Source organism: Leptidea sinapis, chromosome 1 (genome assembly GCF_905404315.1).
Source record: "Leptidea sinapis chromosome 1, ilLepSina1.1, whole genome shotgun sequence".
In the NCBI taxonomy this organism is placed as follows: Eukaryota; Metazoa; Arthropoda; class Insecta; order Lepidoptera; family Pieridae; genus Leptidea; species Leptidea sinapis.
In genome coordinates, this window is record NC_066265.1 from 22,710,261 (window position 1) to 22,729,239 (window position 18,979).

The following is an 18,979-nucleotide window of genomic DNA, read 5'->3' on the forward strand; positions in this document are numbered from 1 at the left end:
ATTACGGAAAGGTAACACAATTTAGGGTTTCGGGGTTGTGAAACGATATTATTTATGAAGAATAAATTGGGCTTCCGTAGTTAAAAGTTTATATAAGTTTGTAGAAGTGTGAATGTCTTCAAAGATTTTGAATTTGAGTATCAAATTCGACTACTGTGAAGTTCGTTTTATCAATTGTGAAATATTTTGAAAAATTTACGGTGTCGGAGTTTTGAAACGATATAATTTATGAACAATAACATGAGCTTCCGTAGTTTAAGGTTGATGTAAGTTTGTTGATGTGATTGTGACATGCACATAAATGTATGATTGATGATTTTTGTTGTATTTGTGAATGATTTTGACTTTGAGCTTCATTTATGCGTAGGTAATATCGACAATTTCAATTTTCCCATTTTCTTAATTGTAAAATATAAATATAAGAACTTATAGACTTCTTTTTGTGATAATTTATTTATGTATACATAATCTACAGGTCTTAAAAGTCTTTAAATTTGACATAAAATATTGATCTGGTAGTCAGGGGATTAACTTTATAAAGACCTGAATTTTAAGCAATCAACACCCCCTGTCCAGAATTAGCCCGACTCTGTTCCTTCTGAAGGGACCCTTGTGACGGGACATTTGACGCTCCTAACCATCGGCCCTTTGCCCCGGGTTAAGGTTTTGGGGGTAATCGGCGTTTGCGGGTCCTGATAGTCACGGATGGTATTGTTCCCTCAGGCCCGCTGGTTACGGTGGGTAACTGTCCACTGGCGGATGCGGAGCTCTCAGAGAAGCCCTTGATTTTGAAATTGATTTTCCTAAAGCCAAGGGCCACCCTGCACTTGGACTCTATCAGGATCTCCTCCTAAAAAAGTGACCACGTGGTCTCCCTTGTCCTCCCTCGCGTGGAGCCCCTTCCAGTGCTCGGTATGGAGTCCCGCATTCTGCGCTCGGATCAGTTTCAAGGCTGCCTCGACGGAGTCAGACTCGCTGTTTGGCAGAAAAGTCGTGGCTATAGATGATTTTGGAAGCTGTCCCTCTGACATGCACGAAAGCACCGCCTCCGGCCACGTCTTTGGGTCTTTTATTTTGTCCACAAGCCATTCACGGCTGAATTCATTTTCACAAGTGACTAAAATCCAGCCTGGCTTGGCTTGGTTCCTTGATCAGCCCCGGTGATCAGTTCAAAGAGAGCGTGGCGCACTTTCCACATTTCTTCCTCACTCATGTTATGGGTATGCCTTATACCCACATGTGAGGACCCGGGCACCTCCTTGAAGTTGGGCCTGCCCAATGAAGGCTGTGGTTCAACTAACCTGGGGACCATACTGGGTTGGGTCTTTGGAGAAATCTCCTCTGACCTGCCACGTTTTTCGACATTCACTTCAGGTGGTGGGGGGTTGTGACCTGCATTCTGTAGGTCATGCTATGGCTGTTTGGCTAAAGCCGTGGCTTCTGTCGGATTGGAGAAGCCTTTTGAATCTTTTTCGGGCTGCCCCGGGCAGCTTCTTGGGCTTGTCTTTATATTGCTCAGTTTCAAGTCTGTTTCCAAGGGCGTTGTGGTTTCCTTTACGGTTGCCATCTCACCTGGAATAAGCTTCTCAGCCTGAGAAGAGTTTTCGATTCCTTTGGTCTAGCCGTCCACCATCGTGTTCCGAGATCGCTAGGTTTTCACCTAAGTTGGATAAAATTGAGTAAAGTATGTTTTCCTCTACTTTGTTCCCAAAAGTAGCAAGGGGAATAACGGTCACGAACCAGCAGAGCCCCGCTTACTGGCCGAAGGGCATAAAATAACACTCCGAGGTGCCCAGATATCGGAGGTACACCGTTAAAGTCTGAGATCTCCCCCAGACACGCAGCCCTCGTCACGGTACGTCTCACAGCTTGGCTTGAATTCCCTCCTCCTTTATCCAGACAAGCCCGGGCTTGTGACCGGCACCATACCAACTCTTTGATATAGGGCAGGATATGGAGGCGGAGTTATATTCAAATATTATGTTCGTATATAAAAAATATTAAAAAAATTTAAAAGAAAAGTGATGTACATAATGTAAATTTAAGAAGTAAGCAAAAATTAGTAAATCCTTGTTTTAGATTAACAGAAGTGAAACTCGTTTATGGGGAACATACGATTTTTTAATAAAATCCTGATGACGTAACTTTCTTAACGCTTAATAGATTTAAATCTTATGTTATAAGCAAACTGATTGAGAAAGTTTATTATAAGGTAGTTGATTATCTAAATGACAAGAATGATTAGTTTTTAAGATATTTGTTTGACATTAATGAGTGTTGTCTGTACCGATATTATATAAATTTTAATTTAATTTGAAATGAATGACATTGCTATATTTTATATTCATTTTTTTTTTGATGATGACGTATAAATTATTATTGTAATTATTTGACGTGAAAAAGAGTATTTTGAAATAACTACTTTCAATAAACTGTTTTGATTGATTGATTGAATAAAATAATTATTTTCAACTTATTTTTTAAACTTTTTTCCAATATAATATTAAACAAACAAAAACACTATTTCAACAATGCACAATATATACACATTAAACATTTCACTAAATGCATTCAATTTCACTTATAAGATATACACAACACTAATGTTGCACAATACGTCAGCTGTATAGCTACAGATATACTGCTGTAAGCATCTTAGTGATGCGAACGCACGAGATTTCATCCATACACTGTTGTCGAACTAAATATATTTATATTTTTAATTATTTATTTATCGCGTGCACCAGTCATAAGCATGTCAGTGACGCGAACCCATAAGATTTTTCCCTACCTAGGTGTAAGGTCAGGGTGTTTTGGCGGAAGCGTCAACCGATTCCGTGCAAAATTCTCTTATTATTCCGTGGCTAAAGATGTGTGTGGTCTAGCGTTAATGTGATGACATCCTAGAGTCTAGAACTTTTCTTTTGATTAATTTCCAGCGGCCACTTTCTCTCAACTTCTTGCTATAATCTCATCTATTGTTGGCATTTGAGATGAATCGATATTTCTGTCCGCCGGTAAAAGCTAATAATAAACAATGTCCTTGTAATCCCACCATACACACAGCATCACCATAAGTTAACCAGGGTTTTGTCACATTCTGCGAAGCGTGACACTTAACCACGACTTTTTTCGGACGTTCTTATCATAAGTGAACAACTTTTCATCACCAGTTATGAATCTTTTTAAAAATGATTCGGTTGCACTACGTCTCGTGAATCGCAAAGTAGTTCACGGTGAATTAAATTTCTTTTAGTGAGCTTGTGTGATACCCAAATATGGAATTGTCATATGTGCCTGGCTTTTTATAAATAGGTCTATTATTATAATTAATTGAAATGCTTTCATATATAACTTCACTTTAACTAGAAAACATAATTAACAAGACTATTACAAACACACCTTATAACCTTAACTTAATCGCCATATTGTCTGCGCCTCAGAGAGATCTAGACCAAACACAGTGTCGTCAATATAAATGTACAATTTCTAACAAGGTCATTTCATGAATATCATCAATTTTATCCGTAATAGAACCGCCAGACCAAGTTGCATTTTGACATAAAATTCCCGAAATGAAAACGCTGATAAGATACACTAAATTGATTTCAGAAATGCGAAACTAAAGAGAATTGGAAATAATTCATGTTATAAGATAACAAAAATAAACCCTTAAGTCTTTTTTGACGTGAATTTGTGGACAACTTTGATAAAATAAATATTCAACAATATATTTATTGTTGAATATTTTAGCTTAAGTCTGCAAACAATGCTTCATCAACTGTAAGAATTTAATATGAATTCAGACTATTGAAATCCCTGAGCAAGAAAAACCTCGATTGTGTTATAAATTTATTTATCTTCCTCTTCTTTCTTTTTTAGATCTATCTATAAAGATAAAGAAAGATAGAGCAGTTTAAGTATTTGTTCGTACAATAATGATGACAGCTTTTTACAAATCTTTTATAGCTTTCGGGAACTATTTGATATTAATTTAAACTTTGTACAGCACTATGCTGTTTGGAAAACATATCTCAAAAACAGACAAGCAGTAAAACAGTAATTAATTCATTCAATACGGCTTCCTATTTTCTTTTAGTTTGATCTATCGTTGAGTTCTATAAAATTGCAAACCCATTTTAAATTGTCGATGATAACGCTGAACGCCATTTTGTTTTCTGGTGATCATGTGAACCACAGGTGAAGTAATGCGCAAATATATAAAGAACAGAATCAACATGAACCTACAGATGTTAATTAGTTGATTGATACTTTGTATTCGGCAACCATGACTGCGACCATGACTGCTGAGTTCTCGTAACAGGTTTCATCATGCTCGCTTAAATGTCACTGCTTGTGGCAGCGACATGGGACGGGTCGTCCCCTTCCCTAAAATATGGTTTAGGGAGGCGATGGCTGGCTCATGCGTCATGATCGTGAACTGGCGCTGCTTGTGGTGGCGGGATGATCCTGTTGCCGGGGACTCGGTTTCAGATTCTTAAAAGTTATTGTGTATATATATATGTATGGATATATACATGTTTATTTATTTATAATCGCTTATAAAATGCTCACAGAATACCTTTATTTATTTATGGTGTATGTGGATGATTGACTTACTCGTGTAAGACATTGACTATTTGACGTTTGAGTGTGTTTGTTGCATCATTTTACATTTTACATATTATATTGTGATTGAAATGATCTGTAAATCTTGATATAAAAGAGTGGCAATGAGTTTCTTGCTACTTCTTCTCATTAGCTCAACCCTTTACGAAGTAGCGGTAGATTCAATAAGAAAAATTTTTTTTTGACATTCATAAGTGTCATTTTCGTGACCTATTTGAATAAACTGATTTTGATTTGATTTGATTAGATTTGACCTGTTCGCTTAGTAAAAAATGTAAAAATTGTAAACAGAAAATTAACTATGATGAAATTTCTTTTAATATTTTATGAATTGTCACGAAAATTTTCGACTGGTTAATGACTTATTATTTTATAACTAAATTGTATTTTAAATATTACTCCTCTACTCTAATTTTTTTTTGCAATTTTTTGTCCAAGTATTTATATCTAGATCTTGAGACAGATATCTCACAAATAAAATTTGAAAAACAAAATTTTATGAACAATGCGGGTCTCGAACCCACGACGTGCTCTAACCAACAGAGCCAACCGTTCCAGTGAGTTTGTTTTTCAAATTTTATTTGTGTATTAATCCTAGAAGTGAGGGTTATCACTTTTAATAACATAACAAATTGTTTAGATTTACAAGAGCGACATCTCAAGTCAATTTCCTAATATGCAAATATTGGGGTTGAGCAGGTTATCAACTGTAAAGTAGATCCTGTAGATAAAGCCACAACCTGAGAGTTGAACAAAGCATACAAGATTTTATAACGATACGTCACTCGAACGGTTGGCTCAGTTGGTTAGAGCACCGGCAAGGAACGCCGTAGGTCGTGGGTTCGGGTCCCGAATCGTTCATAAAATTTTGTTTTTCAAATTTTATTGGTGTATTAATCCTAGACGTGAGGGTTATCACTTTAAAAACATAACAAATTGTACAGATATCTCAGTTTGATAGGTGTGGAATTGGATTCCAATGTTAACATCAAAATAAATATTATACAGAATTTTATGAATTAAATTATTACGGAAATTTTATGAGTCTAGAGCAAATTGGCTGTACAAGAATTGTTCCCTAAAGGGACCCCAATCGTATACGGAAACGAGATGGGGTCTCTAACGGCCCGTTCTCACAGAGATTCGTCATTGCGGTAATGTAAATGTAAGTCATTTAGATGTATCGCTATTTTTATTTTTATGACACGAGTAAATTGTAGAAATAATATCTTTACACAGGTTTCGTTATGAGTTGCTATCGTAAAATTGTTATATCTGATATTATTTTGGGATTTATAATATCTATTCGTAATTAAGTTAAGCTAATTACAATTCAATTTTATTTAATAATAAAATAGATTGGAGGTGACTGCTCCATTCTCAAGCTGTTAAATATAATATACTAGCTGATGCCCGCGACTTCGTCCACGTAGAAGGATTTTTAAAACTAATAATCAAGTTTGGAATTAAAGATTATTTCATGTCCTATTCTAAGTTCCGGTTCCCGTTTTCGCTCCCGTCCCCAACATATTATATGAATCTTATTTCGAGGAAGATTATTATGGCAAACCAAACCTTCTGTTGGTATAGATATAGCTCATCCACGTGAATTTTAATTTTTCACAAATCCCGCGGGAACTATGGATTTTTCTTTCTGTGTCCTTTCCCAAGCTCTAGTCTTTCACTGTACAAATTTCATCAAAATCGATTCAGTAGCTCCAGCGTAAAAGCATAACAAACAAACTTACATTCACATTTATAATATTGGTAGGGATACCTAATGATGGTATTGTTACATAGTGATATAAGGATTTTAAATTGTGGTAGCATAATAGCGTATTTATCGCATTCGTTTGTGAATGTTCGATTATTGTGCACTGAAGGTGACTGAAGTTTGACGAAATCATTAATTTATATAACTACAGGCTTTAATATACAGTAACAGTTGTGCTCAAAATCACAATAAAATCATATTAGTTCTTAAAAACATAAAGAACAGTACAGTACATTAAGATATTATAAACAGCTACATAAACACTCAATTATTTTATCAAGTTTGAATTGATTTTAACAAGGCTAAATAAATGCTAAGCGAGTTTTTGTAGGTAAAAGTAGAAAACTCCATCTACGTTAACTTACTGAAGCGATAACATTTGATGAGAAATATCTGGCGAAGTCACATGTTGAGAATGTTTGGAATTCTCTATTTTTCTCGTTAGATTTTATTTTCAAGAGCAATTTCGAAGAAGATCGCTTCTGTGACATTGTTATCTTTCTATTTTTATCTAAAAACTATTTCAGGTAGCTGATATGCGATTATCTATATTTTTTGTCAATATTTACGTAGATCAGTAAGTTTTTTTTTAAGTGATGTAGAATAATCTTAGATAATGTACGTAGGTCACACTAAAAGTTTTGCTTTAATAAAACAACATGTTATAACCAAAATATTATGTTTATTGCGATTCAAAATACTCTCCTTTACATTTTAAACATTTTTGAAACGGTAGTTGAAGGCCGCCCTTCACGAAATTCGTCATGTAAAGAAACCCGACCTCTCTCAAATTCAGCAAACCATCGCCTCACGGTGCTCAAGCAAGGTGCTTCTCTTCCAAATGCATTTTGAAGGCGAGCGGCACAGTCTTGCTTAGAAAGAGAACTTTTAAAATCGTAAAAAATCATCGCTCTAATAGTATCATTTCGACTTAATTACATTTTCGTTGAGTACGTAGAACTTTGATGTGTGATAAAAAACAATTGACAAATGATTTCCCACCAATTTTTTTTTGTTACTAAGAAGGTTGCACCGTTCAAAAAAATATAACATTCGAAATTAAAATAGTTCCGATTAGCTAGAAGTGCAAAATTTTTAGTGTGCCCCATGTCCACGTCTAGATAGAGCTTCTAGCTGCTAGAAAACTGGTGAAAACAGGCCAGGTTTATTACTTTAGTGTGCGTAACAAGTTACGTCTTACACTCGCGATTCGTATGTCACTTTGTGTTAGTGTGTGTGCATTGATCAAAATACAAGTTAACTGTCAGTCTCAATTGTTTTCGACGTGTTCAGAGCGTTCACAGTCTATTTAGACGTATAAATGATCTAAGAGAAAAACATAATCATAGGGTTTTGTATGTCGGTTTGTCGCTGCGCAAAATAGGATCGTTGACTGTCACGTTAATTCCCGTTGGGATCCCCAACCTTCCCAATTTATAGTTACCCGTTACTCTTTAAAGTTTTTTTTAGATTTTAAGCTTTGCATAGCTTCTATCGCGGGCCTTGAACGTGGAGACTGAATCCAGAAATTCCGTAACGAAAATAAATAAAATAAATAAATAATTATAATTGCATAAGTTGATAAACAAAGGCTTTCCCCGCGGCAGTCCCCGAGTGCCACATGTCTTTTTTTTTTAACTCACACGAGTAAGTCAAAACATTTGAGTAATTTTGTTGCATCACTTTACATAACAGTGTATAATATATAATGTATAATCCTAAAACTGTAATAATAAAAAAAAGAGTAAGCAATGAGTTTCTTGCCACTTATTCAGATTAAAGCTCTACTTTAAGTTGTGGTATAATCTTGGGACTTCATAAGTGTCATTTTCACTTAATTCAATAAATGATATATCTTTATTTACTTCACGTACCAATCTGTTTTATTTTTTTGAATTATTCTTCGTTTATTCTACGCCTTATAAGTTTGGCAACGCTTTTGCGTTTCCTCTATATAGAATATAGGTCAGGTTACCCGCATGTAAGATTGTTTCTTCTCCTTTTCTATAAAAAAGGATCACTTTTGTCCGTCTGACAATATTATATGTATCAGGACAGAGGGTAAAGGGTATTCTTTATATTAGGACTTATACCAAAACTGTATTCTTGAAGCTGTAAATAAAAATCTACTCAATAAACTAAATAAACATAACAAACATCCAAACTTAATATTTTAATACTGCAAACTTACTGCGTTATAGCTTAAATAAAATGATCACTTTTTATGTTTGAACACACAGCTATAAAAGTATTATCAAAATTTAAAGTGACGTAAGAGTTTTGTAATGTCAGTGAAGTGCTATGTGATTGGTTTACAATGGGAAGGTGGCGGGGATAACACAGTGTTGATGGGACGAAGTGATACATAGTGTTTCCGTGTCCGCTGTCAAAAAAAAACCCAACCATGGATAAAATGTCAGCAGGTAAAGTTCAATTTTTTTTTATAAATAATACTTTAATTATTAATTTCTACTAATACTGGTTTGTGACATGGCGTGCAGAACAATACTTTCGACGAGAACTAATACAAGTGACATTCAAATAATAGTAACATGTGTATTGAGCCTAAATATCTAGGAATATTCTTCTTCCTATACCGTGGCTCCTTAATTGTTCAAATCTATTGTATAGTGTCAAAACTGATCTTCAGCAATATCGAATGTCTACGATTGTTTCCACTAAAGTAAACACAAGAAATCATCGCAGCTGAAAAGATTTTACTCGAGATCAAAAGAAGAGAAGCTTTGTGAGATTTTTAATATATTATAAAACCATAAATATAGGTAACAAGCTGGTTTAAAGGTGAACTGAAGTTCATACAAAGTCGTAAACACAATCTTTGATCATCAATCAGCAAATACCAAAGTCTGTCTATCGGAAAGCGTCTCAATACGTAAGTCGTTTAAGTGTATTTTGACACTGTCTTTATAACTGTTATAAAAAAACAACAACAACACAATTGACCATGGATTGCTGTTGATACGCCTTCTGACATACGAACCGCAGACATGCACCTTTAATGTGAAAGTATGTTCCTTCGTGTGTGTGATGTCGCACCAGAATAGCACCGTCTCCTCCCGTGGGTGTCTTAAGAGGCGACTGTGGGATACACTGAAAGGAGGATAGGCAGCAGCATCCTTCCAAGAAGCATCAACATTTACTGCGATCGCCAACCCATTATTATTATGATTATGGCAAAACCACCCTTATTGGGGGAAGCCTTTGTTCAACAGTGGACGTTTTTCGGCTGATATGATGATGTTTTTACCTTCAAGAGCCCTGATTCATAACGGTTCAGAATAACAAAGCAGTTCTTGTTCAAAAGGTCTGTGTGTCCCATAAAGTATTTTGCGATACGTATGGTTGAGGATATCAACTTAATGCGACTGAAATTTCCCACTTTAACGTGTTATTTTGGGATACAATTCACCGCTGTTACTTACCGAGGTGCACCGTAGTAAGTAATATTTTTAAGCGTCTCAAATTGAAGAATGCAATCACATTGCTGGTTAACATTTTGTGTCTCCAAGAATCCTCAGCGACACTGTATAGTAGTGGACATAATATCAGTCAGACGGCCAGCAGCATTTAATAATCCTGTTTCATAAATAGATATATCTGCTCCTAGCAAAAGATAATATCTTTAGCTGAATTAGATTTACTTTAGATTGAATTATGTAAATACTTCTTAAGTAACTCCACTAATATATAGCTACAAAAGAGCTTTCGCTCGCCAGCTGTGAATATTGAGAAAGTGATTTAATTTAATAGAGAGCGGGGAATAGATACAAATACTTCTCATCCAGCAGGTTCAGCGGTGGCGATGATAGGAGCAAATCTCCGGTTCGGTTCAGCGGGTGCAACGAACGCTTCAATTGTGAACAACACTCGGCTGTGTCCGCCCGGAGGCGCTGCAAGCGCTACAGCGCTCCTGGCGTTATCGAGTCTCGGCATGTCTGCGAATATAGCTCTTATGGCTGTTATACTGAGCAAGAAGCAGTTGCGAAGGTAATTTATGTAGAAGACTAAGTTTTTAGTTTATTGTCATTTACCTTTCTGACGTTTTAAACCGAACGCTTGCTATTTTATTCATTTTTATTAGATAAAATTAGTAATACCATATATGATATGGAATTTTTGCGAGAGTTTGAAAACATATTTACGTTTGAAGGGCCCATATGTTAGATTCAAATCGAGATTCACTTCTGATTAAAAACCGCATTTATCACGGGGAGTGTTCCGAAGAGCTGTTCAACCTGATTCCTGCCGCCGAATTCCACCTTCGCACGACACGCCACAAATTAGGATATCATCCCCACCATCTGGATGTGTGGCGGTCCTCCACAGTGCGGTTTCCAAGGAGCTTTCTTCCACGTACTACAAAGCTGTGGAATGAGCTTCCTTGTGCGGTGTTTCCGGGACGATACGACATGGGTACCTTCAAAAAAAGCGCGTACACCTTCCTTAAAGGCCGCCAACGCTCTTGTGATTCCTCTGGTGTTGCAAGAGAATGTGGGCGGCGGTGATCACTTAACACCAGGTGACCCGTACGCTCGTTGTCCTCCTATTCCATAAAAAAAAACCTTTACGCTGGTTGCTCTAAAGATTTTTCAGCGAAGCTAGGCGGGGGCCGTGGAGGCCAAATTATAGATCACAGGCGAGGGGTATATCCTAAGGACTATGTTTCATCGAGACACCACAAGATGTATACAGCTCTACAGACGACAAGCGACGTCGATGAAACCAGATAAAAAACCCTATGAATATAATCTTCTCTTACACCATTTATACTTCTAGATAGATTGTGACAGCTCTGAAAACGTAAAAAAAATTGAGGTTAACAGTTAACCTCTATTTTGAGCAATGCACACGCTCTAACACAAAGTGACATACGAATTGCGACTGTAAGCCGTAGCTTCTTACGCTCACTAAAGTAATAAACCTGGCCTGTTTACATCGATTTTCTAGCAGGTAGAGGCTCTATCTAGATGTGTAAATTATCTTAGATTCTTCTGTATCATTTAAGAAAACCATAGTGATCTACCTAAATATCGACAAAAAATATAGATAAATACCTGTCCGTTTGGTTGCGCAACTAATTTGGTGGCGCTACCACCTCGGACGCGTCATGACTCTGGTGTCTGTATGGTGTCTAGTTTGGTACCTTACGGACACCACGGTCGCGCGACTGGTTGCGCCACCATAGTATCCTGGTGATGGAAGGAGAGATGACCATAAACGATCTAATATATCAAATAGTCCGTTGGAATTTAGGTTTGAGATATTACATTCGCAAGCGAGCACGGTGATGTATGTATTTCAGACACATTGAGCAGCATTTTCTATCAAAATAGGGCTTTGAATCTCAGCCTTTGTAGTAAGCTACGTAAAGAAATTTAAACTCAGAAATAAACTTAAGTAGATTGATAAATAGTACGATTTATTTCAACTTAGTTATATCAAGTGAATGCATTTTGATCTGCATTAACTTAGAGCAATGCATCCTCAATAGCTTTTCTAATACGCATTAATTAACAATATTTGTACTTACAATAATTTTTCATAATTTATGTAAAAATCTGAATCACATAGATAAATAAATACATGAAACACAACCGCAATTTAATCCTAGTTGAAACATACATCCTATGCAATGACGTTCTATACATATGGACATATCATTCGCAGTCTGACAGTGGAACGGAAAAAGTGTGCTTAAAGACAATGTAAGCACACTTTTCTTCTTAGTCGTGTGTCAACTGTGTGTCAATCAACAAGCCTAAGCGTGCTATAAAAAGTGCTTTAATAATTCATTAACTTAGAGTTTTATTATTAGTTAGACTGTAAAAAAGATGGTGAGACTTATCATCGGTAAGGTTATAACATTAATTATTTATTACATTAATTATTACAAAAAGCATAAGTAATTTAATAAAATTAATATTTTTCCATTAAATATGGTACAATTATTAACAATTCCCAGACAAGATCCGCTTGCCAAAATGGAACAGATGAAAGAGCACAGTCAGAAATGAAAACAAAAGAGTTGCTCTTTTTAACCGACTTCAAAAAAGGAGATGGGTCCTCAATTCGTCGGTATGTTTTTTATGTTTGTTACCTCAGAACTTTCGACTGGGTGAACCGATTTTAAATAATTGATATGTTTTTTTTTGAAAGCTGGTGCTTCTCGTGTGATACCATTGCAATTTGGTTCAGATCTGATAATGGCAACCATGAGAAAACCATGAAAGTCTTAAATTTGCTATAAGAATTTACACGACAAATTTGAGAATTACTCAATATGGCGCCAACTGATTTCGATAATTCTTTTTTTATTAGAAAGAATATACTTTAAAAGTAGTTTGGTGAGAGTTTGGTTAGGTTCCGAATATGGGATCCATGACAAAGTAACGGAACTCTTCAATTCTTAGGAGTATATTAACGATACTAGGCCGAATCTTTTATATGTTCACTCAAATATCCGGATAGCATATACTAGTCTACCGTCACGTCGTTATGGTCAAATAATTGTCGTAGTCAAATATCAATGGAATCAATGGAACTCCTTAACGACGTACAGTAACGGTGCGATCTGTGGCGTTAAACTATCTGTATTAAAATTGCAATGCGCTTACATTAGTTGCTGCATTGCATTGCAAAATTTAGTAGATCTACACAAATTTTGACAAATTATTAGTTAGTGTAGTTCACATTCACTAAAAATCTAAAAATAAAATTAACAAAAATAATAACCGACTTCAAACTTGTTTTTTGTTAATTTTTTTTAAGGCCTAGTGATCAATGATTAGCAATATTGTATTTTGTGTAATGTGAACGGCTTACAAGAACGTGAACAATTACATACTAGTGCTATTAACACGTTATCACGGAAGTATCGTTACCCAGTGATATCTGGTACTTATTTACATCGCAAATAATATGTAAAAGATAATATTCTTCAGCTTTCCTATACACCAGATAATGAAAAAGAATTGGCGCTAGTTGATAACAAAAAGATATCCAAGTCTAAAAGACAATTTATTTTAATTCAAGGAACTTAACATTTAAATAACCAGTTAAATTAATTATCCTATTTAAATAAAAAATATTATATTTGAGTATTAGTTTCTCTCATTAAACGTTACCTTAACTTATTAAATCCAAATTCCTTTAGAACGTAAAGAAGTAACAAATAAAAACACAAGCCAAGAAATAGACATACAAACTTTGTACTTTATAATATGAGTGTGACTTTTGATTGAAAACGTAAAAAACCTTCGACTGAACAGATCTTAATCGGAAATAGGGACAGACTGACGAATGTAAAACTAATAGCAACCCTCTTTTTCGTCTGGGTTTAAAAAATACCTAACTCCTAATCCACTGGTGTCACTGTCCAAATCGGGTTCTTAATTCAAAATACGCAAATGAAAATGAAATTGTGTTTACATTGCTGCCTATTGACCAATTATATTTTAAAAAACTGGAGTAAACGCGGAAATGTATAGACATAGTAGTCGAAGGTTATTATGGTGTCATTTGTGGCATGTGCTATATTTTGACTTTAATATTGTATGAGGTGCATTGTCTATATGTATAAAACGTCAATGATCCTATGTGTTTATCCAGCAAATAATCTATGTGTCTGTCAAATTATATTCAAATACATTTCCGCTTCAACGTGATTGAAGTAACAATGATAATATATACTTTTAAATTTATATTATTAGTAAAGACAACCTTTTTTAATGTTTTTATGAGAGTAAGTGACGGAATGAGAAATTGTAACACCTGATGAAAATATGATTATTATTATATTTAACCCATTACAAAAATACCTAAAGCGCAGAGGAATGCTATAAAACATCGACCACGTCACACTGTACCCGTCACTGTGTGACCCTGGTATCCATCTTTTCAAACCAGGACATGACAGTACAATTAATCATATTTTGCAGCTGTAATGCGGAAATATGCTGCGTGGTGGAATATTAGCTTCAATGGAATACTGTGGTGTTGAACAGTAGCTTTAGTGGAAATACTGCACACAGACTTTTACTACTGTTATACAATTAAATATATGGCTAGGTACTGATGAGAGCAATGAATTTTTTTTTATATTTTTTTACTTTTATATAGATCAATTGGCGTTGCGTAGAGACGTCGCTTCATTGTGTGTCTTGTACCGCATTTATTGGGGGGAGGGTTCCGAAGAGCTGTTTCACCTGATTCTGCTACCGAATTTCACCTTCACACGACACGCCGCAAGTTAGGATATCACCACCATCTGGATCTGTGGCGGGCCTCCATAGTGCGGTTTTGAAGGAGCTTTCTTCCACGTCACAAACGAGCTACGCTCATTTATCGTCCTTTTCCATAAAAAAATAGTATATTCTAATATTCAAATAACTAAGACGTTTTATCTTAACGTTGTAGCGGTGAAGCGCTTCAAGCGTTAGAATCTCGGTGTCAGCTAATTTCGCCTCTATGGTTATTATATCGAGCAAGACGCAACTGAGGAGGTAATTAATATAGCTTTAAGACTTGCGTAGCGTATAGCAGTGTATTATTACTACCAGAGCGGTGTCAACTACGTATATTGTTCACAATGAGGCTTAGTGGATTACTGTTTCTTACTCTACAATTTGTTTCAGTTATTGCTTTCATTGTAAATAATTACAATCGACAAATTCTAGTTCATTTAATTGCCCGTCACGTCCTATTAATTTTGTAAATAAAGGACTTCTAAAATGGTCCGTACCAACAATTCAACTAATAACAAAAAACCCAAAATCAATCAAATCAAAGTGACATTCGTGTAATATGAAACTAACAAGCAATTTCAAAATAATGTTATGATGTTAAATGTGTCTGACAGATACAACGTGAACATTTGGGCCGCCATTTTGAAGTAAGTTTAAGCTGATTGTTTTCAATGCTGCCATCAGAGTTTCTACAGTGTCTGAGTTTGTTTCTGTTGTTCTCGGGGGTTCGAAGGTGACGAACCTCTATGTGTGTTTCCAAAAATTTATAGGTTACTTGACGGCTGACATGACTATAAATGTAATCATTAGACGAAAAATTTATTGGATTATTTTTCCTTCATTGTTTGTGCCACAGTATAGTTTATATATAATACAAGCTGACTCGACAGACGTTGTTCTGTAGATAATAAAAAATACTGTTTAATAAGAATTTGCTAATGATAATTTCTAAACATCAAGAATTATTTCGTAAAAAATGCTCCCTGTTCTTATAATGAAATTGTTTCAGAGCGGAACTGTCAAACCGTGCGTCAATAAATTCTCTCAAAGAAAATATGTCCATACAAAACAAATATTGGAAATAAAATTAATTATGGGTCCCAAATCGAAATAAAAACTATCCTCTCTCTCAAGTTGGACTAAACTGCACTCTATGAAGTAATGCCTATTTAAATCCTTTTATTAGTTTAGGAGTCCATCGCGGACAAACAACGTGTCACGTAATTTATATATATTAAGATAACATATATGACAATGATTCTTCAAGATTACATTCAATATAATATGAACTAAAAATAATATTAAATCAATGTCCTCGCAGACATAGCAACGAGTAGGGGCGGGGCCAAAATTAAATTTTAAGTGACGTGTGTTGTGTGAGACTTGAGAGCTTCGCTTGGGACTCGATATTAATTGAAATATGTCAACCCTTGATTGGGTCATTGGCGGTAATCATTCTTTACTGAATTTAAATAGGGTATATGCATATTATGATTAAAATGAGAGTCAAATAATTTTATTAAACTTCAGCTTTTTAATTTAGAATTCTGCCTACAAAATTTTTTTAACGGAAGGACAAACGAGTGTACCCGATGTTACACGATCACAACTGCCGACATTCTACTTCAAGACCAGAAGAACCACAGTAGCGATGCCGGTCTTTTAAAAATGTACGCGCTTCTTTTGAAGCAACTCATGTCGTATCGTTCGCGCAAGGTGATTTCAAAATTTCTTGAAAACTACAATGTAGATGAAAGAAACACATCCAAATCATGTGGATGTTATCCAAGTTTGTGGCATGTCATGTAAAGATGTAATTCGACTGCAGCAATACGGTCTAATCGAAACTGAAGAGGCTGTGGGCTGAGCACATAGGTAGACGGATAGATGGCCGTTGTGGCAGTAGAGTCATCGAATGGCGACCATGTACCGGAAGACGCAGTGTTGGTAGGCCCTCAAGATCGCCGGAATACGTTGGATGAGGGCAGCGCAGGACCAACCGTCGTGGGAATCTTTGGGGGAGGCTTTTGTACAGCAGTGGACGTCTTCCGGCTGTTGATGATGATGAATCAGGTCCAACAATCTGATACACCCCATTACCAACTTGAGCACATTGATACGAACCATTTGGAAGATGCACACTGAAGCGACTTCTCTACGCAACACCAAGTAATCTTGCCGTTTAGAGAGTACTGGATCTCTAAAATATTAGACCAGTTCTGCATTGTATGTGGTCATACGGTTCCAGCTGAAACTCCAGACCAAAGATGAACCCCACTTCTATGTAAGTAGCCCGATCTTTCTTCCACGTGCTACAAGTCTGTGGAATGATCTTCCTTGTGGTGTTTCCTAGACAATACGACATGGTTACCTCCAAAAAAACACGTACACCATCCTTAAAGGCCGGCAACGCTCCTGTGATTTCTCTGGTGTTGCAAGAGATTGTTGCAGATGACCCGTACGCTCGTTTGTCCTCCTATTCCATAAAAAAAAGATATACGAAGAGCTAGCGGTTAATTATTCTTTCCGAGATTTTGTAGTACAGAATTTTTTGTTGCGGCTCTACAAACTGAACATCAAGTAACCCATATAGTCGTTGGACCTCAAACTACATAATAAAATATAAAAACATATAAAACCAGAACACCAATTTAATTAAGGAGCAAGTAAATATAAATTAATCTGTATGAAATTTGTGCACATTAATTCACCGCGCAATATCAGCATAACCAATTAAAATCGCGAAAATCTCTTAACCAAATATTTAAACGTTTAAAAATTATTAATACCTACGTAAAATGTTTACCCGGACTTTTTTGTACATAATGGATATTTCTGATGTTAATTTGGTAAATGATTTTAAAAGCAGAATGAATATATTATCTGTTAAAGTATGGACTAAAATTGACTAAAGTTAACGTTATTGGGTCAAAAAATTATTTATTAATATGTATTTGATAAAAGTCAAATCGAATTTTTACCTGTTTTTATGAAATTTCTAGATGTCTTTATAACACTTATCAATTTCATCACATTTGGCTTTAGAAATTGAAATCAGATGAAGCACATACTACTCATTGAGATCCTTATTCCAGAAGATGATCAGTCTAATGTATTTGTTTATCCTTGATATGTTTAGTTTATGTGTTTTCACCGGTAGAAGACTCTTTTGCACCGGATTCTGGTTAGATTATGTGTTCCACAACGGCGCCTATTTGTGCCGTGAAGCAGTAATGTATAAGCATTACTGTGTTTAGGTCTGAAGGGCGCCGTAGCTAGTTAAGTTAATGGGCAAATGCGACTTAATTTCTTTATGACGAGCACAATTATAGTGCCGCTCAGAATTTTTGGGTTTTTCAAGAATCCTGAGCGGCACTGCATTGTAACAGGCATGGCGTATCATTTACTATCAGCTGAACGTCCTGCTTGTCTCGTCCCTTATTTTCTTTAAAAAAAACCTACCCTTTACAATGCAGTGCCGATCAGGATTCTTGAAAGACCCACAAATTCTGAGCGGCACTACAACTGCGCTCGTCACCTTGAGACATAAGATGTAAATTCTCATTTGCCCAGTAATTTCACTAGCTACGGCGCCCTTCAGACTGAAACACAGTAATGCTTACACATTACTGCTTCACGGCAGAAATAGGCGCCGTTGTGGTACCCATAATCTAGCTGACATCCTGTGCAAAGGAGCCTCCCACTGGTTCTCCACTCCGTCCTGTCCTCATCTTTTCTCATGGCTGTGGTAATTTGGTCCAACGAGTAGAGCGGCTCAACTAGACTGTGTTAGCAACTACAGTAATCCTAATTCAAGTTGTCAGGCTGTCTCTGGGCAATGCGACCGAAACAGTGAAGGACCTGGACACAGATTTGTGGAATGGTCATTTTTAGATTTAAGTTTTCTATTTTATTGTTCTATTGCACCTTTGTACTTAGCAGTAAGTATTGTTTTCAAAAGGTTGTAAATAAAGGGATTGAGAAAAATTCCCAAATAACAGATGTTTAGTTAAGATATTTTAGAAAGCGTGGGAACGTAAGTATAGTTTTGTCTCGTGGAAAAAATGTACATTATAAGTACTGAGAGTGTAAGAACGAAGTATGACTGATGCGGGGGTGAGAACCCAGGTAGTAAGTAAGAAATAATTGTATGGGACTCAAGCGGGCAGTTCCTACTTAACTTCGATGTACGACAGACCTCTGTCCTTTAAATCTGTCAATTTTTTCTAATAAATATACTCACTTTAAATTAACCGCCCCGTGATTCCTTAATTATAACATCCTAATAAACATTTAGTATCCTATCCAATAA

The 18,979-nt window shown here is 35.9% G+C and overlaps 1 protein-coding gene across 1 annotated transcript in view; it reads left to right on the forward strand.

The window, feature by feature from the left end:
* The window catches only part of LOC126976063 (uncharacterized), a 73,795-nt gene that overhangs the window by 17,426 nt on the left and 37,390 nt on the right, over positions 1-18,979 (forward strand). The window contains exons 2-3 of the mRNA XM_050824256.1: positions 8,644-8,826; positions 10,210-10,411. Of these exons, the coding sequence (XP_050680213.1) occupies positions 8,808-8,826; positions 10,210-10,411 (221 nt within the window). The 5' untranslated portion in view covers positions 8,644-8,807. The remainder of the gene's footprint in view (positions 1-8,643; positions 8,827-10,209; positions 10,412-18,979) is intronic.